At 37.4% G+C, this 24,537-nt stretch overlaps 1 protein-coding gene across 1 annotated transcript; it reads left to right on the top strand.

Moving 5' to 3' along the window:
- Positions 1 to 15,927: 15,927 nt before the first annotated feature.
- On the top strand, positions 15,928 to 22,343 carry GUCA1B (guanylate cyclase activator 1B). The gene is made up of 4 exons (XM_039361367.1): positions 15,928 to 16,450; positions 17,650 to 17,799; positions 18,989 to 19,103; positions 20,351 to 22,343. The coding sequence occupies exons 1-4, from the start codon at positions 16,247 to 16,249 to the stop codon at positions 20,476 to 20,478; spliced, it is 597 nt and encodes a 198-aa protein (XP_039217301.1). The 5' UTR covers positions 15,928 to 16,246; the 3' UTR covers positions 20,479 to 22,343.
- Positions 22,344 to 24,537: the final 2,194 nt, after the last annotated feature.

Genomic DNA, 24,537 nt, shown 5'->3' with positions numbered 1-24,537 from the left:
CTTTAATCCATTTTGGTTTCCTGAAAAGTAAATGTAGTATGATTAAAATTGTAAGCAGATGCTTACAAAATAGTCCTACAGGGCCCAGATGGCATTATAATCTAAGGTCAGGTAGTTAATACTTCCAGGTGACAAATAGTATAATTAGGCAGGATACTCTGCTTCTGAATACAGAAATTTCACTCACAAGTCTTTTACTGTAGGCCACCATACTTTTTAAAAACAGATATAAAAAATTTCATATGTATTAATAAATGCTATATCTCCTTCTTGCAGCTCTTTTGAAAGGCACTTTTAAAAACCGAATAACATACACAGTTCCTGGAAATGCCAGATATATCCATGTCATTTCATTGGGTAGTTCCTATCACTGTATCTTTTGATGGCAAATTCTAAAAATGTGACTGAAACTGGTTTTTAATACGTCAATTTGAATTCTAGTATTAATCTATTGTCATTGGATTATAGACCAATTGATCACATATTTAACTCAAATATGCAAATTAAAATAACATGTGATGTCTGCAAATGAAAAATAAAAGAACAAACACAAATATGTTTCCCATCCCCACCAAAAGACTTACAAAAGTTTTGTAAAAAAAAAGGATCATATTAGGTCAACCATCTAAAATTAAGCATGAGAACCAAAATACTACAGAAAGGCAAGAGTTTTCTATAAAGAGTGTCTTCTAAAGCTGGTGAAGAATTTTTATATGTTTAAAATATCTTGTAATACAGGTAAAAAATATTTGTAATAATTTCTATTAAGTCTTTTTCTCAATAAACAAAATTTCTTTCTTTTTAGGAAAGATGTTAAAACTTTTAATTGTCTACCTTTTGTCTTTTTCTATATTGCTTTCAACCTTTTGATGTCTTTGAAAAAGACATCTGATATTCTAAATTGTCTTGGCTGCTAAAAGATTATTTAATGATTCATTGACTTCTCTAGGTTTCACCATTTTAAATAATTGATGGTCATTATGTCATATGTCAGCTTGTCTTCCTCCCTGCACACTCCTCATGACAGATTGTTGCTGAATATGTGTAGTAAATTGATCTGTGGCTGGTTCCCTTTTATTAGGAGAATTATCTATGTCCTTGATGGCACTCCAGAATCTGTTGGGATATACTTTTTCAGGATCTTATGAAAATTAAGTCTCAATCTCTTATGGGTTTACCTAGGATTTAGCAATAAATCTATTTCTGGAAACTCAAACCTGTGTTCTAAAGCTAGCAACACAAAGAATCAAGGTAAAGGCTCAGTTAGAGAAGATGCTTTTATTCCAGTTACAAGGAGCCACAGGAATAAAGAATCACCACCACCATGGCTTCTTCAATAGGCAATTGCCACTGGATATCTTGCTACAGGGGTCTCTTAGTAGGCCACACAATTCCCACACAGTAGCTTTGTGATTGATTGACTTACTTACCTACTAAAATTTTTCCCTAGGTTTCTCCTATTGAACAGCTTCTGGCTAACCACACCAAGTCCATTAATGAGACTTCCTTCCCTGAGTATTCTTGGTCCTGGTTGGACCTTTTTGTGCCCTTACTACTGTTATATCTTTATTTGATGCAATTGTTGAATCTTCAGCACACACGTAACTGTTGTAGCTCTGAAACTCAAAAAAAAAAAAAAAACTTCTAGCTCTCTTGATAAGAAACTTCAATGTGTCACTCCAGCCAGTTCCAAGAAAACCTCTCTCATCTATGGATATCTCTCTTTTGTCTCCTATTCTCTTTCATTCACACACAATTGGACTATACATTTGTGTTGTTACCTGCACAACTGCATCAGTATCATCTGGTGTGTCATTGGGAAGGAAGAGCTTGCAAGGCATTTTTTTCCAGCTATAGCAGATCCTTTCTTCTAAAGCGCTTCATAGATCGTCGTAAGTTATAATGCAATTTGTTTGGCTTGGAATTAATATCAGAGTCAATTCTAACTGCAGCAATCTGTAAATCCTACTAATTAATAGATACATATATTATAAGAAGTAGATGCTCCAGTTTATACACCAGGTTTGTGGGTTAGCATATAATATGAGTCCAATCAACTCTAGTTTACTCAGGCTTTATGCAGAGTGCGAAACCACCCATTAAAGAGCTGCTGCAAAAAGTCATGTCAACCCAAGGCTAAATGATATTTCACTGTTCCTCTTCAGGTTCATTATACTGTGTTTCTTCTAAGCTCATTAGAGATACTCTAAAGCACGGGTGTCAAACTCGATCGTGTCATGTGACATATTGCGGCGTATCAACGTTTTTTGCCTTTGCAGAGCTGGGGTTGGCGTGGCCTGCAATAACGCATCCAGCCTGCAGGCCACCACTTTGACACCCCTGCTCTAAAGGAACATCTTCCAGTTGAAATGCAATAGTAAGTATTCAGTATTCTGTTTTATAGCAGGATTGTTTCTTAAAAACATGTATAGTACCTTAAGTAGTCATTTCAAACTGTGACGACTCCACGGATTTCAATAAAGCATGATTAAAATTTAAGTAAAGACTGGATTTATAGATAATACCAAACAATGGCTTATTGAACTTTAGTTTACTAAAAATAAACTACAATTAGCTGGCTCATACAACATGTAAGTCAAAGCCAACCAACATCTAGCTTAACATTGCACGTGTGCTTAGCTACAGAATCGAGACCTTGCCTCCTTGCTTCTATTGCATCAGTATTCCAGTATGACTGCCATACTTTGTAATCTTTTTTCAGTAAGTATACTTTTTTAACTTTTTATTAAGTTTCATTATAAGAAAAATATATAGAAGAAACAAAAGTTAGAAAAATAAGAAAAGGAAATGCACACATTTTTGACAATTTCATAGGCATTAAATACCAATGATACAGCATCTTATAAAAGTTGTCTTTTAGATTATAATTCAGTGTCAATTTCAATCCATTAGTCCACATGTTTTCCCATTGGTCAATCATTACAACCACAATTCTTTGCCCATTGGACAATACAGTCTTTAACATACTCATTTTCAAAATTCAGTTTTTACAACAGTCTATAAATCTTAGCAAATATATGTTCTTCATTAGCACACAATGCGATTTCAAATTCATTTGTTTATAGTCAAAACCGTGACTTTTCTTATGTAGTTAAATCTTTTAATTGTAAAAATGTGAACCAATGACACATATGCCCTTCCAACTTCAATTCTTCTTTCAACTTTAAGAAACTTAAGAAAGCCCTGTTTTATATTTAATCCAAACTCTTAGAATGGCATGGCTAAAAAAGATACTGGTACCTAAAAATTATATTCGCTTAGTTTTATCATATCACAAATAGTCATGCCAAACAAATCATAGCTCTCCAAATCTATTAACCTCTTATTCTTCAAAATATCCTATTCCCTTCATCCAAACCATGCAACAAACATCAAAATATAATTTTAAGTCTGGTCAGTGTGGGATTAATTGCACAAATGTCCATGGGCATCTCCCACAAGGGCCCCAGAGATAACAAACGGACCGCTCTAGACACAGGATGCATTCATCAACCATTTGGACAGACTCTGATAAGAACACCTGCTAGCCTTGCATCTGGAGAGTGTCTGTTATTTGATATATTGTAACCACCCCTATATACGTCTTTTGATTACGCTGTGTGATGTAAAAACCTTAGTAACAATAAAAGAGGGTGCTGGAGTCAGCTCTGGGCTCCCATCCCAAGATACCTGCTGCGTGCGTGTCTCATTCTCCATGGGAGACCACCTCATCTGGTGACCCCGACGTGATCCACTGAGGGATACGTCCCTGCCGACCCTTTACTTATCTCCTGGAATAGGCTTGGTGCACCAGACGAACTTGCTGGCAACTGACTCCTCTTCGTAAGTATGGGGGGTGGAATGTCTCACGCTCAAAAGCAGCATGTGGAAGAGCTGAGGCTACTTGGCAGGAAAAAATATCTTACTGATCAGGAACAGAAATTAACCCGTCACCTTTCTAAATCTGAGGCTGTTAAATTGCTTGCTTACGTATGGGCTAACTGCTCATCCTATCCGGAGTCTGGATCTTTAAAAGTAGATACATGGAGGAAAATCGGCGCTGTTCTCCATCAGTCTCCAAGAGCCCCCCCCCCCCGAGATTTTGTGCCTTTGGAAAATTGCCTATACCCTGATTCAAACCCATGCTGACTCGCCTCATCAGCCTTTATTAGATCCTCCACCGTATAAAAGTCCGTCTGTTATGTTAGCCACTCCCTTGCCCCCTGGAGCAGGTTTTAACCCTCCTTCTGCCCCTGCAAATTTTATGGATCCTGATAAACAGCAAACAGCCTCTCCTGTTCCTGCCACGTTGCCGCCTCTCTCCCGGCCCAGAATCATCCGTGGTGCTTTTCAAAAGGCTTTAAACAATGGTGATTTAAGCGTTTCTGAACTATCCGAGACAGAGTTGTTCCCTGTTACTTACCAACAGACTGCAACAGGCTTAGTAGTTGATTGGGAAGCACTTCCCCTGGCTATGATCAGAGAATTGAAAAAGGCTACAAAAGATTATGGCATAACCAGTCCCTATACTAGAGGACTGATACATTCAATTGCTAGTGCATATCGAATGTTGCCTCAAGATTGGAAAGATCTGTTCCGCATGCTTCTTAACGGAACACAATACGTAGTTTTTGAATCTGAATATAAAAGAGAGGCACAAAGCAGAGCTAATCACCCAGGTTCACAATGGACAGCAGAACAACTCTTTGGAGAAGGCAATTTTGCTACCCTTAATGCTCAAGCTCAAACTTTTACTCCCTTTGCATTTCCTATCATTAATGCTTGTGTTCTTTCTGCCATGGCTCGTGTTGATGAGTCTGGCACCCCAATTCAATCTTTTTCTGCCATTCGCCAAACTGCAACTGAATCCTATGCAGACTTTGTGAATCGCTTGCAAGTTGCCATTGAGCGTCAAATTTCAAACAGAGATGCAGCAAATGAAATCCTCATAAAATTGGCTTATGAACATGCAAATGCAGACTGCCAGTCCATTCTTAAACCAATTGTTTCCAGTCCCACGGCCACTCTGGCAGACTTTCTTAAAGCCTGTCGCATTGTGGGAACCAATGCTTTTCAAATGGACACTCTTGCAGCTGCAATCCAAAAGGGGAATCAACCCCAAGGCACTTGCTTTAATTGTGGCAAATCTGGTCATTTTAAAAAACAATGCAGAGCCCCAGGAGGCGGCACAGCTCGACCCGATGCCATCCCCGGAGCCAAGCCCAAAGCTGTGTGCCCAAAATGTAAAAAGGGTTTTCATTGGGCCAATCAGTGCCATTCCTCTCAGTCTAATCGGGGAAACTAACAAAGGGGTCTGTAGCTAACCCCTCTCCAAAGGCTGCATCCTTTTCAGATCTTACTCCAGCTTCGCAATGTTTTTCTGGCATTGATTTAAAATTGGCTTCTGATCTTTCTGTTACTTTTCCTAACCTACTCACGGTTGCTGAAACCCTTTATTCTGGACCCTTGCCTCCGGAAACAGAGGCAATAATCCTTCCCACACCTGTTGCTCGGGAACAAGGAGTGTTTGTGCTTCCAGGTTTGATAGATCCCACGTATAAAGACACCCTAAAAGTCCAATTTTATACCAATCTCCCTGTCACAATGAACCGGGGGGATACGGTGGCACGCTTGGTCTTATTACCACGTCCAGCACCACCCATTCCAGAGGCTGCATATGCACCTCACTCTGGGAATTCTTCCTTTGATTTATTGGCACTAACAAAGCAAATTACTCCCCAAAAACTGGTGATGCCTTTTTTAATCAATGGCATTCTCTTCTCTGGTCTTGTAGACTCTGGTGCGGATGTCTCAGTCATAAGAACAGCTGAATGGCCCTCTAACTGGCCCCTGGAATCCTCGCCGGCAGTCAGGGGAGTGGGAGGTCTCCAACAGGCAAGCTCCAGTAAAAATTGGCTTACTGCACAACGAATTACAAAAGGCATTTCTGCTAAATTTAAACCTGTCATCCTCCCTCTTCACACAAATTTATGGGGCAGAGACTTACTCTCTCAATTTAATGCGAAGTAAACTCTGGAAGACTAACAATGCCTCCTTCACCCATGAAGCTTACGCTTCTTTCTGACACCCCCGTGTGGGTAGACCAATGGCCACTCACTTTAGAAAAACAAGAAGCATTGCAGAAACTGGTATATCAGCAAATACAATCTGGCCATTTGGAACCAACTACCAGTCCTTATAACACCCCAGTATTTGTAGTCAAGAAAAAATCAGGCAACTGGAGAATTATTCATGATTTACGCCTCATTAACAAAATAATTAAACCCATGGGTCCGCTACAGTGCGGAATGCCCAACCCAAATATGATCCCCAAAGACTATGATTTGGCAATTATTGATTTAAAAGACTGTTTTTTTACCATTCCTTTACACCCTGATGACAAACAACTTTTTTCCTTCTCTTTGCCTCAAACTAACATGTCCCGACCTACTCCTCGCTATCAATGGACTGTTCTTCCCCAAGACATGCTTAACAGCCCCACCATATGTCAAGCTTTTGTGGACGCTGCCTTGTTGCCTTTTCGCAAATCCTATCCTAACTTTTTGCTTTATCACTATATGGATGACATTCTCCTAGCTGCCCCGGGTCCTCCTGGCACAGTACAAACTGTCCTACCCCAACTCATTCAGCTTTTAGCTTCTTATGGCTTTATTGTTGCCCCAGAAAAAGTTCAGACCCAATCTCCCTTTTTATATCTGGGACACAAAGTCCTAGCCTCTCATTCTGTTCCAGTACTCCCTGCCATCCACCTTCCTTCTGCTCTCACTTTAGTTGCTTTACAACAAATCTTGGGCACCATAAATTTTGTGCGTCCATTTCTTGCACTCACCACTGCCCAATTGGCACCCTTGTTTTTGGCTTTGTGAGGCCACACGTCCCCCTCCTCTGTTGTTGTTCTTAACCCTACTCAAAAACATGTTTTTGCCTTAATCAATAGTGCCCTCTCCACCCGATGGGTGGACCGGGCCATTCTCAATGAGCCTTTGTCTTTGGCCATATTTAATACTCCTTCTATTCCTACAGCTGCCCTTCTCCAACATCAAAAGGGGAGTGTCTCCATTGTTGAATGGATTCACCTCCCCAATACCCCTCGCAAATCTATCAATCCACTGCCATATATGTTTGCTCTTTTAATTACAAAGGGCCGTTTTCGAGCAAAATGTTTAATTGGATTTGATATTGTTTTTTTATATGTCCCCATGTCTCTTACTATATGGGAACCTTTATTTGCCTCTTCAGATGTATTGCAACTTTCTCTTGCTGACTGGGCAGGATCTGTTTCCTGTCATATTCCCTCTGACTCTCGCTTCCAACTCCTTAATAATGTTTCAATTTCTCTGCATTCTCCCATTTCCTCCTCTCCCATTCCTAACGCTGTCACCCTGTATGTTGATGGCAGCAAGACTTATGGTTCATGTGTATGGAAGGAGGGTGAACAATGGCACACAAAAATTACTCCTCCTCAAACTTCTGCTCAGCGTGCTGAACTTGCTGCTACAATATTGGCTTTACAAACTTTTTCTTCTGAACCTTTTAATCTTATTTTAGATAGTCTTTATGTATATAAAGTTCTCACCTCTTTATCTGATTCATATGTGTCACCCTCACTGGATGACTCTCTCCTTAGTCTATTTCTCACACTCCAATCCCTTCTTTCTCCCACTCTACTTGTTTTTTTCCTGCTCATATTAGAAGTCACCAACCTTTCCCTGGTATTATCTCCGAAGGCAATGCCAAGGCGGATGCTGCCGCTTTGGCCGCCTCGACTCACCAGGATGTTTCTGTCCTTGTTTTATCTCCCATAACTCCATGGGACAGCCATTCATATTTTCATCAAAATAAGAAGGCTTTAATGAAACAATTTTCTTTAACAGCTATGGAGGCTGCGGCTATCATACAACAATGTCCCACCTGCAGCCTCGAAGCACACTCTGTTCCTCAAGGGGTCAACCCAAGAGGGACGCAGAGCTGTCAACTTTGGCAAATGGATGTTACGCAATATTTGCCATTTGCCCCTTGGAAATATTTGCATGTTTCCATTGACACCTATTCAGGTTTTATTATGGTCACCCCTCAAAGGGGTGAGTCTGCTAAACATGTTATTAATCATTGTATTCGTACTTTTTCTACCCTGGGCAATCCAAAAGAAATTAAGACTGATAACGCTCCTGCTTATACCAGCACCTCCTTTGCGCAGTTTTGCTCTCGCTGGTCTATTGTTCATAAATTTGGCATTCCATATAACTCCACTGGTCAAGCAATTGTGGAACGAGCCAATCAGACGGTAAAAAAGGCTCTAGACATGTATGCAAAAAAGAAAGGGGAAAATACCCCCGGCTTGCCTGGGATACAAAACACTCTTAATCTTGTACTTTTTGCCTTAAACTTTTTGAATGTTTCTGGCACCCCTGGCTCAACTGCCGCAAGCAGGCATTTTTCTGCTTCTCCCACAGATTCTTCACGCCCCCAGGTATACTATCGACGTTTGCCTGATCCCACCTGGAAAGGGCCTGCCTCCCTCATTACTTGGGGTCGAGGCTATGCTGCAATAGACGACCATGGCGAGATCATTTGGACTCCAGCTCGTTGTGTTCGTCCTTATATGGCTCAACGTACACCACCTCAGCCAGGCATATGAGGATCAGGGACTGTGGGCTTTTAATGCTTTTGTACGGGATGCCAGGCGCACTGCTCTTACACTTAACGTCACGAACTGTTGGATCTGCATGCAAATTCCTGGTGACAGTCGTGGTGGCCTTATTTTCCATGCCATCCCGTTCAATGAAACAGGATGGAAGCAGCTGTGGAGCATAACTACAGAGACATTGAATATGACATATGCTGTGGGCGCTCGTATAATGGAACCTGCCAGATTTTGTTTTTATAGCACAGGACTATTCCGTACTGCCATTTATTTGGGAACTTATAGTAATTGTCAACAAGTTATTATATGGAATTCAGCAAAGAAATGCAAATCCATCAAAAGCAACCTTACTAAGATAAATGACACTTATCAAAGCAATCAATGGACAAACATCAGTACCTACATGGCTTGCCTTGACATGGAATCCATAATAACATTTGCTAATGAGTCTCACCAGGGTTATTATGAGTTACCCAATATGTGGCTATTATGTGGCCGTAAAGCCTATCGCCAGGTGCCTAAGGATTGGAAAGGCACCTGTACACTGGGCCTTTTGACTCCTGCTGTATATGCCTTGCCTCATCTCCCTGATGGACGCCTGCGGAACAAACGTGATACTGGTTCCTCAGATCCACCCCTAACATTGGGTGGTAGTTTAGAGACTCAAATCAGCAGAGGGATTCTACCCAATCTAGGAGTTGCCATGAACTATAGGGACCTTCATTTGCTTAACAGTTGGACTGTTCATATGTTTAATGAAACAATCAACAGCATTAAAATGATTAATCAAGAAATGGGGGAAATAAGGGAAGTAGTTTTGCAAAATCGGTATGCTTTAGATATTATTTTAGCAGCAAAAGGCGGTGTGTGTGCTTTAATTCATTCTCATTGTTGTATGTATATACATGATTTTCAATCTAATATTTCTGCTACAGCCAGGAAAATGGAATTTCTGCTACAAAATAATCCCTTACGCAGCGATGGATCAGGCACCGTGGATATCTGGGGTGCCCTTTGGTCCTGGCTACCGGATGGATCCTGGCTACGATCTTTGATTTCTATTATAGTAACCATTTTGATATTATTTGTATTGCTATGTTGTTGCATTCAATGTATTCCCTCCCTCCTGCAAATGTGCAAAAATGTTACGCCCTCCACTAGGAAGGACGCCTTAATCAGTGAATCAAGATCCCTTCTGGAACTGGAAGTGAGTAACATTAAAGAAAAAACAGAAAAGGAGGAGATGTGGGATTAATTGCACAAATGTCCATGGGCATCTCCCGCAAGGGCCCCAGAGATAACAAACGGACCGCTCTAGACACAGGATGCATTCATCAACCATTTGGACAGACTCTGATAAGAACACCTGCTAGCCTTTCATCTGGAGAGTGTCTGTTATTTGATATATTGTAACCACCCCTATATACGTCTTTTGATTACGCTGTGTGATGTAAAAACCTTAGTAACAATAAAAGAGGGTGCTGGAGTCAGCTCTGGGCTCCCATCCCGAGATACCTGCTGCATGCATGTCTCATTCTCCATGGGAGACCACCTCAGGTCAGTCCCTCTTCTTTAGCATCCTGCAGCAATTTATATTCTCTTTTTTCCCTTGCTATATCTTTTTTCCATTCCTTAAATGAAATATCTGTCATTTGTATTGGTAACATCTGGAATAAAAATAACACTTTAGGTGAAACATTCATCTTAATTATAAGTATACAACTTTCAAAGCATTCAAGTATGATTCCTTACTTTCATTGCCTTCTAAGTTAAGGATCTGATGACTCAGTAATGAAACTTGGTTTCGAGAGAGCAAATTATACCCTGTAATTTTATCCATATAAATCAGAACAAAAGAGAAGGTTCCCTTCCTTCTATCCATATAGAACACTGCTTTTCATTAAGAATGTGTGGACTGGTAAACATGCTTGTCGAAGAATTCTGGGAGTTGAAGTGCACACATGTTAAAATTGAAAAACATTGATATAGAATCTAATCTCAGGTATCTTCAATAAGTTTCTAATTTGGGGAAGTCTCTGTGGCAATATTCTGAAATGTTATAATGCCTTGGTAAGACCACACTTGGAATATTGCATCCAGTTTTAGCCACCGTGATTTAAAAAAGATGTTGAGACTCTACAAAGAGTGCAGAGAAGAGCAACAAAGAAGATTAAGGGACTGGAAGCTAAAACATATGAAGAACAATCGCAGGAATTGGGGTGTCTAGGAGTGACATGATAGTGTTCCAATATCTAGGGGGCTACCACAAAGAAGAGAGGCTCAACCTATTCTCCAAAGCACCTGAAGGCAGAACAAGAAGTAATGGATGGAAAATAATCAAGGAGAGAATCAACCTAGAACTGATGAGAAATTTCCTGACAGTTAGAACAATTTATCAGCGGAACAACTTGCCTTCAGAAGTTGTGGATGCTTCAAGACTAGAGGTTTTTAAGAAGAGATTAAACAAGCATTTGTCTGAAATGATACAGAGTTTCTTGCTTGAGGTCCAAGGTCCCTTCCAACTCTGTTATTGTTATTCTATTAATCTTAATAATTATTTAATGTAATAAAGGGGAAATGTGTTTTACTTGGCCTTTGCTAGATTTTTAAACAAATGTTCCTGTCATATTGCTATTGTTTTATCACTGAAAAGAACATACTTCAGAGTTGAATTATGAAATAATGGATTTAGGATTTTTTAAGCTACGAATGCAAAATTAATTACACATGTTTCCAGAAAATTTTAAAGCATGAATTGTGTTTTTGTTTCTGAGCGCTTCTTCATAGCTGATTTCTGAATTTATAATTTCCTTATTTATAATAAGGAAATTTAAGGAAAGCAGTTGGTGTATTCTCTTGGCTAATGAAATGAGAACATGCAGAAAAAAAGTGGTTCATAACATATTTCAGGTCAAGTGAAAGAGCCAGTGTTTAGCCAGAAATACTAATTTCCTTGTATCTTGTGCTCTTGTTTGTTTTTTGAATTAATATAGTACTATATTCTAATGCTGAATATATTTTCTAGAGCAAACCTGAATACCAAATTGACTATGTTAATAATCTTTTGTACCTGAAAGAGCTCATAGCTGACCATTAAACAGTAGCAAAAAAACTCATAATGGAATTTTGTATTCCACCCTTCTGTATTAAACTCTTAAGCTGTAATAAATGCTATTATGCCAAATGATACCTTTTCCCTCTTCCTTTACCTTTCTTATAGCCAGCAAAGATTTGATCCCATCCTGTTGCTGGCATTTTCTGAATTTCTTTCTTTCTTTAACATAGCTAACATGTGAGAACATGCTTTATAAATAGACTAAAAGAAAATGAGTAATCATTTTCGTTAAATCCTCCCAGAGTTCTTAACTGGGAAAATCTTTGTGCTCATGTTTGCTAAAAGTGCATATTAGTATAGGATGTTTTAAAAGTATGCCTTGCCTTCGACAGCTGATGATTTTGGCTGTCCAAGGCAAGGCATACTTTTTTGCTGTTGCTTCCTTATCTTGTATGAACATTTAACACACTATAATGGGTTTAATAAATCTATGCAATAGAAGTAAATGATAATGTGATTTCTTTGGTTTTGTTTTGAGGCAAAACAGTGTACAGTGTTGATCAGTGGAATTTGTTTGTTTGTTTGTTTATACTACTCGTCCTGCCTGAGGCAACTCTAGGTAACTTTCAATCAAGATTTCCTCTAAAGCAGACATGTCAAACTTGCGACATCACATGACGTTGCTCAGCATATTGGAGCTTTTTCGCCATTGCGGGCAATGGTTTCCCGATGACACATCCAGCCCGCGGGCCAGCAGTTTGACACCCCTGCTCTAAAGTTAGTGTTCATGCTTTAAACAGAAGCTGATGTCCATTATTGCTATTAGCAATAAGTGGTTTTCTTGGTAGGAAATTAAATTAGATGATTCCTAATTCCATGTCACTTGTGATTTTATACAACAATACCATTGGCATAGACACTGTTGTTCTGTTATGTTGTTTTTAAGAATACTCACATTCAAGCAGGCATCTCTGAAATGATAAAGATACATTTGGTTATTATTTCCAAAATGCCATAAAGATAAAATAATAGATATCCCCTGTTATCAGTGTAAAGAGTCTTTAATTGTAATTAGAATCATGATGATGTTATTTCAAATACAGAGAAGCTATTTTGTCTTCCTGAGAACTAATCATTAATATCCAAATTTACATAGCAGTGATGCAACACTATAGTGATGGCTTGAGCATGTGGAATCTTGTTTCACATAGTTGATTTTGAAACAGCATGTTTGAGAATACCTTGTACTACAAGAACAAATAATTCAATACTAGATCAAATAAAACTAGACTGTTACCCTGGAAACTCTAATAATGATGTAAAATTTAATCATTTAATTAGAGTCCTTGGAGAAGACTCTGAGGCCTAGAAAACTTTAAAGCAATTTAAAAAGAGACTGACAGAAAACAAGTGGCCGGATGCTATCGCTGATGACACAGATATGAACTTGCAAGAGAGAAATGGTTACTGACAAAGAGTTCTGGTGAAATGATGTCCATCAACTTAAGGAGAACCAAAAGTCACTGAATGACTGAAGCATAGCAAGAAACGCCTTGTCCTTGGTTTCTATCGCTTCTCAATATCCCAAACTGGAGATTCATAATATAAAATCACGTAAGTATTACTAAGCATGGACAAATATGTTCAGTTTAAAAGAGTTTAAATGGCTTTAAGCACTAATAAGCTTTTGTTATAATCCACCTAATAGAATATCAGTCATAGAAGTGAATGCAGATTTATTTTTCTGCTTTAGTTGGTTTTCAACCGCAATATAATTTGCCTTCTATGGCAAATAATCATTTCAGAAAACAGGGTAGTCAGCTGGTACAGTAACTCGTGGTTTGACTTCTTGTCTTCCATTATGGTCATATTTGGATCAACAGGAATGTTAGTATGATTCTTGATTAATTGCTGTGTATCCATATATTCTTATTGGCCAAAAAAATGTTTGAGATCTGAGAAGATAATATTAAGAGTTCAGCAGTCTGGAAGGGACAGGAAGATGGCTAAAAGAATGATCAACATATTTTAAACAAATGACAGTTGCTAATAGATAAGGTTCTTCTAATCTGCTTCACAAATAGTCTGTACTGTATCTGCATAACCCCTCCTTTCCCCTACTTTATTCCAGTTTATCTACTCTAGTGTAACCACTCTGTTAGAAACGGTGAACTGTAACTCACAAGAATGTATACTTTTTCATTATATTTGTTAGTCTGAAATGGTACTACCAGACTCTTTTTGATGTTTACTGTTGATTTAATACAAGTCTCTTCTGGAAACTAATAAGGAGAAAACAATAATTATCTTTGCCCCTTTCTACACTAATACTGTATTCAATCTACAGTCTATCTTGAGACTCTAACAGAATAAGAGTTAGTGTACGGTAATATTATATTGGCCAGGAGACTATAGTGTTAATACAAAATTTGGCTGATGATTGCTAGTCCGTTCAGTTCAGCTTCAGTGCACCATAGGGGGCGAATTAGCTCCACACTCAGAAGGCCTGACGGCATTCTGTAGTGTCATCTCCAGCTTTTCCCACTACCAATGTCACCTCTCATTTGGATATTGCGTTCAGGCAGATCCAGGACTGATTGAATTCATACTGCTGCTTGAAACAGTTTTTTTTCCCCATGGAAGTGGTATCTATTAACCTACTTGCATGTAACATGCTTTCAAACTGCTAGGTTGGCAGAAGTTGAGGCAAGTGATGGGAGCTCACTTATCACGTGGTGCTCGGACTTGAACCACCGGTGTATAGACCTTCTCTAGCATCATTAAGCCACTGGATCACTGTGCCTGAAGAATAAAAAAAATCTTGTAGCTTAAAATATCTGGCCTAATTTGGGGAGTTTCTTCATCTCTAACTTTTTGCAAAACATTGAAGAATAGCTGTTGAGAGTTTGAAAATGCTACACTCTTATGAATCATTTTTATTGGTTCTAACAAACTTAACCCACTATGGTTTTAGATTTAAGTAAAAGAAAAAATGAATTCTGATAGCATAATGCTAGGGGACAGTCAAAACCATTTTGATTGATGATGAGGAAAAGCTGGATCAAATCAATCTAAACAAGCATACAAGGGGAAGGGCCAAAATGATTTAATTATATATGTATTTTAAAATACTAATTACATGTTCACCTATTTTATTGTTATTATGCCATAAATCTTGAATGGAGACAACATAGAAATTATACAAATAGATGAAATATTGATTTAAGTTAATATTCTAATATTTGAGCAGGCATTTCAGTTCATTATTATATTATGTGGGGTTGCATTTTGCTTGAAATAGACCTGATGTACAGTCTAGCCCCTTTAATCCATTCCAGTCCTGCTATTATAATAACGGAGATTATTGTTTCCTCTAATCCCTCTGCTAATCTTCTTGGAATAGGACATATCTGTTTATCAGAGGGTTCCGGCCTATTTAAAATGACAGGTTGTTTCTTTTTAATTCGAAAACAAAAGTTTGGTCTGGTGTAATAAGGGAATGATTGAATGACAAGCGAATTGGGATAAGCTGTTAATTTAATAATGAAATAAGATGATAACTTTAGAAAAACTTATATTTGTAAAATAAATGCTTGCTAAGGAATTCAGTATAACAGGCAAACTGCCATTTTGGGAAGAAAGCAAGTAAATTTATTTCCTTTAAAAGCTTGAAAAATTGAAAGCTATTGTTAAGCATTCATATCTTACTGTTATAACTAGTTGAATTATGAAGTATAATTATCTAGATTCACAAAACCTTTAAGTTATTGATTTATTTATCAAATGTATATGACTGCTCATCATGGAAATTGACTATGGGCAGCGTACAACAATCCAGTAAAACAGTAAATGAATAAGACAGTCATTATTAAAACATTAAATCATGGCTACAATGGCTAGCTTTACATAACATATTAAGCCCAACACAAATAAGTCATACTTTGCTTTAGCAAGCCAACCCTTATGTCATTGATTATGCATTATAAAGAAAATCAACAAAATGATTTAGATTTAATCTCATCTCCATTTCTGAATAACTCACATAATTTGAAATAAGCAGCAGGGTTGTTGTTTTATAGATATGCTGCTCAACTTGAGGGAAAACGATTGTGATAAGTTCACAGATGGTTCAAATTAGGTCAACAAAATGAGGTTATAAATAATTGTTAATCGGGTAACATTCATATTAGTAGATTAGCATCAAAGACCAATCTGGGAGTTCCAACTAAAGGATTGTGCTGAGATATTGTGCTACGTATGTGGGAATCTTTTAAATGAACTAAGATATTTTTATCTTATAATTCAGGGAAAGTACATGAAGATGAAACAGTGAGAAAATTCTGCAACAAGATTGAATAGAGGCTGCAAGTAAAAAGGAACATGAGGAGAGGAAGTCCAGCTTGCATGTGCAATAGTCACTGAAAAAAAGATAAATTAAATTTCTAAGAAGAAGAAATAAAAGTTTGCAAGAAGAAAACTGAGAAGAAAGAAATAGCAAATATTTATTCTCCATCTTTCAAAGCAACATGGGACAACACTTCACTAATGAACAAGGAGAACAGGTTGAGATTGATGTGGCTGAATTGCAGGAATGGTATAAGAAGTTTGTAATGGAATGTCCAAGTGGGACACTCTTCAAGCATGAATTCAAACGATTCTTTGGGGTTCATAATAATCAAGAAGCATCGGATTATGTGGAAAGCATGTTCAAAGCTTTCGATAAGAATGGGGTAAGCATGTTACAACTGATTTTAAAAGTTGAAAGCTCACATTCTCCTGGTTTCTAAGTGTGGAATTTCTCTTTTGGGTAGGTGTTAATTGTTAATGCTATGATTAGATAGAACTTACTTAGAAGCAAGTTCCATAGAGCACAACAAAATCTTTTTCTGAAAATGGTGTTATATTTCAGATAAGAAATGTGATAAATATGCCAGGAACTCAGGAGATCCAGAATGCTGTACAGGTCTGAGTTACAATCAGCACCAGGAACTGTCTTAACAGATGCAATTGAATCTTTCCAGGGTTGTTGGCCTAAAATAAAGTATCTGATTATCCTTTTTGTGCTGTCCACATATAGAAACATTGCTTGTGTTGTATAAACTATGTATTCATTATGCTGAGATGACTTTTCTGACAAAATTGCACCAGTTGATTGCCAGCTTCATTCTGTTCACCTAGCCCAAACTTGCCTACTATTCTTGCAACTTCTCCTTGGCTTACCTTTGCATTGAAATCACCCATAATATACAAAGATCCTTTTTTTGTATTTGCTTGAGAGCACATTGAAGCTCACTGTAAAAAAGTTCATCATCTTAGTCTATAGTTGGGGCGTAGATTTGTATAATGGTGATATTGAATGGCTTGCCTTGAATTTGGATAGACATTGTACAATCGCTGTGTGCTCTGTGATTCTCAACACATTTAGCCACTTGTTTGCTTACACAGAATGCAACTCCTTTTCATCGATGATATTGTTTCCAGAAAAAGAAACCAGAAAGTCATCTGATTTGAATTGGCCACTGGCTGTTCAGTGTAACTCACTGATGCCAAAATAATTGAATACAGTGTGATTATTATGTCATTAGAAATGACAGGTTGTTCATTTTCAGACTTTCCTTCTCTCCTTCATGCAAAACAGCTGCTTTCAGCTCGTTGGAAGCTTAACTATTTTACTTGAAGTTGTTTTTTTCTTCTCTCCCCATCACCCCTGCACAAATAAAAAAAAAGTTGTACCACCATTATTCAACTGTTTGTGGTTGATTTGGGGGAATCTGCTCCAGTCTTCAGAGGCCATGAAAAAGAGGCACAGGAGCCATTTGCAGCTCATGACTATAGGTGGTATATTGTGTGACAAAGCCACAAAACAATAAATCTACTACTGTTGAGATCTAAGATGATCACAATTAAAATGACCATTTTATGTTACCAGGATAACACCATTGACTTCCTAGAATATGTGGCTGTTTTGAATCTGGTTTTGCGAGGGAAGCTGGAACACAAACTGAGATGGATATTCAAAATATATGATAAAGATGGAAATGGCTGCATAGATAGACTTGAACTCCTAGAAATAATTGAAGTAAGTAGAAATGTGTGGTGGTTTTTTTGCCAAATGTTGATTTTTTTTTTGCCCATCTGGAATATAATGCTTTAGTTTGCATATGCTGGCTTCCTACTGTACTTTTTTTAAAATTATATTTTAAAAAGAATCAGAATGAAGCTGTCATATGCATTATAGTTGCTATACTGTGAATAGTATAAGAGGATAGACTTTCCAAATCTATTCACACCTTCCCTAACTCATAAGTTCACCTACACTATTGTTTACTACTTTTACAATTAAGCCATAACTTATTTAATGAGCCAGACCTCCACTTTGTGAATCCTTAGTATTGGGAAGGGAACCATGTTTATGTCTAAAACATAAGTCTATTTTGCCTGGCAATTCTACAGTCTGATAAAACAAAAGCCCAAAGTTGTTTTTGGTCAAAGAATACATCATAATAATGTGAGAAGGAGAAAAAATCTAAAATTTATTCTTTAAAAAATGTGTCTACAACAATCCCTCCAAAAAAAGAAGAAAGATGAATAGAGGATTTTTCCCCTTACATTTTATTTGTTTATTTTAAGCAGAAGGCTAGAAACAAATGAAAGAAAGAAAATGGATATTAACAGTTCTATACTGACTTATGGTCCCAGTTTAAGAGCAAACTAACAAGTTTCAATAAGACAATGGATTATTCTTTCCTATGTAATTTTACCCCACACATACAGAGAGAGAGAAAGAGAGAGAGAGAGAGAGAGAGAGAGAGAGAGAGAGAGAGAGAGAGAGAAGAAATATGAAAGGATAAACTATGTGTATTAATTATTTTTTTTCCAGAACAAACCTGAAATCCTGAGTTAGCTACAGATATTCGCCATTATAGCAATCCTGGGTTATAGACAACATAGCTAATATATGTTTTATCATAATTTTCCAATTGTTTCTTTCATATTTTTGTATTTAACACTAAAAATATTGAAAAGATGAAAAGATAGAAGACCTGCAGACTGCATTGTGTCTGATAGAACAATAGGAGTAGTCAGTCCTTATGGAAACAGTCTACATCACTCTTGCCTATAAATTTCCTAAAAGATTTCTTTTTTTATATTTAACTTTAGAAACACTCGATCAAATGATTCATTAAATTTCTATGCACATCTGTCTGAGAGATTTACATATGCATTATTGTGTGGCTTCCTGTTAACATTATAGGGTTTTTTTCCAGGCTATTTATAGCATTAAGCAAGCATACAAATCTGAGGAAGAAAGAGCTGTTCCCAGTCTCACTTCAGAAGAAGTTGTGGAAAGAATATTTCATCTCGTAGATGACAATGGAGATGGTAATAACCTGATTTGAAGCCACACTGATGTCTTATTTGAAATTATGGTTGGCAATTTGATGCCCTTCTAGAACTTTTGTAATGCTGAAGCTCCCAAAACATCAAGGCTCAGTACAAGTCTAATGAGAATTACATCTCAATATTTCTGGTGGCAACATATTGCCTGTACCTGATGCAAATAGTACACAGATTTTAATCCATGTCATTAAAACATGGACATTTTTTTACTGACACTTTAACAGTTATTGACTTATCAAGTGACAGTGATGTAGACCAGAGGTCCCCAACTTTTGGGGCACCAGAGACCGGTTCTGTGGAGAGAGGTTTTTCTGCAGACCGGAGGTGGTGTGGTTTTGTGGGCTGCCTGCATCTTGTGGATGGGCTTTCCTTCTTTGTGCGGACCAGTTGCTGGCATGCCGTGGACCGATAGTGGTCCACAGACCAGGGGTTGGGGACCCCTGATGTAGACAATGAAGAATCCTAGAAGCATACTCATCTTGAGTTCCTTTCTTTTTTTTGTGTATATATATATATATATATATATATATATATATATATATATATATTCAATTTTTATTTAAAAAAATATGAGAAACGATTATAGACATTTAAATAATGTTTAGACATGCATTTGGCAAGGTTATCTGATTTCACATCAGCTCTAGGGAGCAAGTGCATACTATATAATGCTACTGATTGGAAACTTCAAGTTTTCTTGTTATCATTTTCTTTCTCTAATAGATACCCAGATTTATTATCTCTGCTCTGCAGCACAGATGGAAGATAGAAAAAGACTTGTCAGTTTTCCAGATTGTGACTCATTCTCCTTAATTTCTGCACAATATTGTAGAACGATTCATTTTCAGCACACCTAAGTATTGCATTATCTGGCTTGTCCTTTCCAAATTTGCTCTGAAATTTCTTGACTTCTTTAAATATTTATGAGGGGCAGCTGACCACTATCTACCATCCCAGCAAATTATGTTTCTGAAATTTCAAATCAGACTTTTCAAGTAACTCTGCCTTAATTAATTGTTCTTAAATATCACAGTCCTACTTGAGGAAAATATAAAGGATTCCATCTGTTCTGAATCAAAGAAGCAACAGTTCAATCTGTTAGCACATTTCCTTCTCTTCTTTATAGTCCAATGAAAAAGAAAGATAGGAGTTGACTAGTGGGATTGGACAGAATGCATCTCCCCCATTTTTAACATTCTATGATTTCTTTCTTGTCATTGATTTTTTAGGACAATTATCTCTGGACGAATTCCTTGAAGGAGCGCAAAGAGATAAGTGGGTGATGAAGATGCTACAAATCAATGTAAGCCCAGGTGGATGGCTTGCCAATCAGAGAAGAAAAAGTGCAATGCTTTAATCATTGTTTGTATTATTTCAAAAGTGTAATGACAGAAAAAAAGCATCCCTTTTCCTTCGTTCTATTTTTCCTTGATAGCAGCAGGCTAAGCACTAGGAGAAAAAAAACCCTAATGCTGTTTGTTTAAATATGCTGCCGTGCATCTAGGCCTTGCCACGGAACAATGCTGTGTCATGGTAATTTGGGGAAAAAAATTAAAAGTCCACCTGAATGTAGGAATGAGGACTATATGGGTGGCTGTAGCTGATTTGGGGCTATTGACAGGGTTGGCAGAAGGTCCAACTCACAACTTAGAATACTAGCACTATCCCATATTGCTTATTTCTGACCCCAGACTTAGTTATTAGAAAAAGATGATGTGCTTAAAAATAATGTGTGGGCTGTCATATTTCACACTGCAAGATGGTATCACATGACCAAATGTTTTGTCGAACATATCATATCAGGGAAAAGTTAATGTTTTGTAAACTTATAGGAAGGAGCAAATAAACCAATTGCAAGGGTTTGCAAACTGTCTGGTTTGCACAATTTATTGAGTTATAAAATGTTAAATATAATGTAGCTTAGCATTTTGAGCAAACTCAACTACTGAGTGTGAATATAGCCTGAAACAGCATCAGCAGATACAATTGACATTCTCTTCAGCATACAGATTTTTGTAGGTTGTACATAGAATGGATGAAATACTCTGCAGAAAAATGCAAAAATCATTTGGGGTATTGAAATAATTTGATTTCAGTGAACCAAGGTCTCTCTGCAGCAATAGTAAAAACTAGTCTTGAATGAAGGTCAGAAAAGATGACAGCACTTCCAGTAAAATAGCTATGTATTAACCTTGTTTTCTGGAACTGACATAGAAAAAGACACGAGTTTTCCTAAGTTTCCTCTGGCTTCTGCTGCTCATAAAAGAACTGTCTTCTGATCTTAGAATTTTATGATCTCAGGTTCAGCCAATAGTGTAGTTATTTTTAAAGTTGTCAAAAATATCAGGTGAGGAGTATATCATACTATTTTTCTTATGCTTAGGGGCTCAAAACGTTTACACTAAGATCTTAATATTGTGAGCAATGTAAGCTGCAAAAGTTTGCTGAGCCTCATAAGCTGTGATTGACTTATAGTTAAGGATCACTTCATCTACCCTTGGCTTCACTTCTGCTTCCCCCAAATTTTATCTTTAATTGTAACTTTTTCACAAAAATTCAACACGTCCATAGTCTATGCCTAGTAACTACTTTGAGTGAACTTGATGGATTTATACCCAGCGGTGGGATTCAGCCAGTTCGTACCAGTTCAGCAGAACCGGTAGTTAATTTTTTGTTGCCCAGGCCTAGAATGGACTTCCGGAAGCAGCATCTACACAGAGAACCAGTTGTTCACATATTTGAATCCCATCACTGTTTATACCTTATAGACTATTCTAAATATTGTTACCATAGTAATTAGGTAAAAGAAATTCTGCAAATTCATAACCTGCAGTCAATACCTGTATTAATTGTATGTAAAAGTTAGAATCTAAAAGTGTATGTGACTTAGATTTAGACTTTTGCCCCTTGGTAACATCAAAATACACTTTTGATTGTTATACTTTTTTATGTCCCCTCCAAATCCTTGATCTGTACTCTGTTTTCTGAGATATCCCTTGTAGAAATAAAGATGAGGGTTCATTCTATGCATTCATGCTTTTTTAATTGTTCTAGTGCCAGAAAATTTTAAATCCATGATTGTAATAGCTACTTGTGTGCCAATGAAAGAGTTCTATGATTATGGTTTCACATGGATCTCATATAGACAATGCCATGTAATATTTCACAACACATATTGATTTCCCAAAATGAAATAAACCTTTTTTTTTGTCTCACACACAATCTATGTTTTCCAGGTCCTTAACACGCCCAAGCGTCTGGCAGCTCATACTGGGCAGGGATGGGGAGTGTTAAAAAGGGAGACCAAACCCAAAGTCTTAGTTTCTCTCCCCAATAATCTCTGCTATTTCATTCTTTCTCTTTAGTTTATTAGCCAGCTTCATTTTTGGTGGTACAAGAGGAGTTGTTAGAACTTTGCATATGATGTTTAGGTCAAAGATGGAAGAAAGTCAGAAAATTTTATTCTGGAATAGTTTTTTTCCAACTCAAGGATGGGTGAGAGTCCTTTAAGTTATCATGGGTATGACTTCTTTTCAGGGATCCAGCCAACCATATCCTCTTCTAGAATACTGTATATTTGTCAGAAGTCTACAAGGCCAGTTGCTTTCCTCATACAGGCAATTTCCCCCCCTAAATTCCCCCAGATTTGCCTCACAGCAAGATGGGTGACAAACAAATTTAATAAATAATGTTTTCCATTTTCTACAGGCTCATTTCTAACTACTGAATTAAAGTACTATCTGCCTATCCTTGGGTCACAAAATACTATCTATGTCCCCTTTGGCAATTCTTAACTCTGCTTCTGTCATCTTTGTTCGCAGTCACTACCAGTTACCTGATTTTCTTCCAAGGCAGCAAAATAATAGATTTTATGCATCTTAAAATTGTTATTGGATAATGTCGGGAATATAGCAGAAAATACTATTCTTTTAATACCAGTACAACTAAATGTCTTTCTCTCACGAGATAAAATGCAGGCAGCATCATAGGGACAAGGAAAGCAATAAGAATTGTCATAACATGATTGTGCAGTGATTAAGTGCCAGTGGGGATACAATTTAAAATTTTATGGGATGCTAAGAATTTCCCATCCTTAATGGGTTGAAGGCTTGTTTTTGTATTGCTTCAGTTTAATTTCTTGCTTTTTAGCTATTCTTTTAACTTTTAATTTAGTTATACTTCTGTATAATTAACACAAGGGTGGTGCAATGGCTCAGCAGTTAAGATGGTGGGCTTCTCAGCTGGAAAGCTGACAGCCTGGGTTTGAGACCGGAGAGCCACACAATGGTGAGCTCCCATTACTCATCCCACTCCTGCCAACCTAGCAGTTTGAAATCATGCAAATGTGAGTAGGTCAATAGGTACCACTTCAGTGGGAAAGGTTACTGCATTCCATATCTTCATGCTGGCCACATGATGACAGAAGCATCTCTCAGACAACACTGGCTCCCTCAGCTGAGCACCGCCTCACTTGAGTCAGTAACAACTAGATGGGGAGAAACTTTGTAATTAGGCTATTGTGTGAACATGCTAAAAATCTTAATTTAGTTTTAATGTTTTTATAAAGCCACTTTGAATATATTTTCTAAATAAGACAGGTATTAAGAATAGCTTAATCATAATATAAGTATACAGATGTACATTATAATCATGAATGTATAGATGTACACCTTCCCTTTGTCCTTCTCCTATGAATTGGTGAAATCTTTCTAATAAAATTGAGTGTGTGTTTTATGAAATTAATGGTCTGATTGTGTTAGAGAAAATCCTGCTGTAGGATTCAAAAAGTGAGTTGGTGATTTAAAATTTCCTAAAGTTTACATGCATATTCCCATGGCCCAATTATACAGTTTGAGAAACCTTTTATTCCAAACCTCTGATGTCTATGTATTTGTGGTGGTGGAGAAGCAGCTTTTTATATACTGTTTCTGGGATGAGACAACTGATAGCTAAAGGCCCACTTTCTGCTTCCCTTGCTAACCTTTTGATCCCTACAGGATGGCTGGGCTTAAAGAGGTAGCAAAAGAAATGGGGACAAGGGTAAGTTTTTTTTATTGTAAAGCTGTCCAACACCATCACTAAAAAATAGGCACTTATCCTCATCCATGAGGGTAAATTGTTAAAGTTACCAATGTTAATGTCCATTATCAAAACAGGAAATACATGGAAACTGGACCTCCCACTCAAAATGATTCTGTTGCTTGGATGGGAGAAAGGCAGACATTTTTTAAATTTTATTTTACTATAAATAAGGCTTGATACACAGCAGTCACTGAAATTCTTCTGTAATGGCTTTATAAATTTTCTACAAGAAATTCTACTTCTCCAAGCATTTGTGTTCCTTGAAATTTATCAAACCTTTGCTTTGCTACTCAAGGGAACGTAAAAAGAGCCCTGCTGAGGAAAGCAGTATAGC

The sequence above is a fragment of the Crotalus tigris genome, unplaced genomic scaffold (assembly GCF_016545835.1).
Source record: "Crotalus tigris isolate CLP2741 ecotype Arizona unplaced genomic scaffold, ASM1654583v1 scf7180000019259.915256, whole genome shotgun sequence".
Classification (NCBI taxonomy): Eukaryota; Metazoa; Chordata; class Lepidosauria; order Squamata; family Viperidae; genus Crotalus; species Crotalus tigris.
This window is presented reverse-complemented; position numbering and strand designations above follow the sequence as displayed.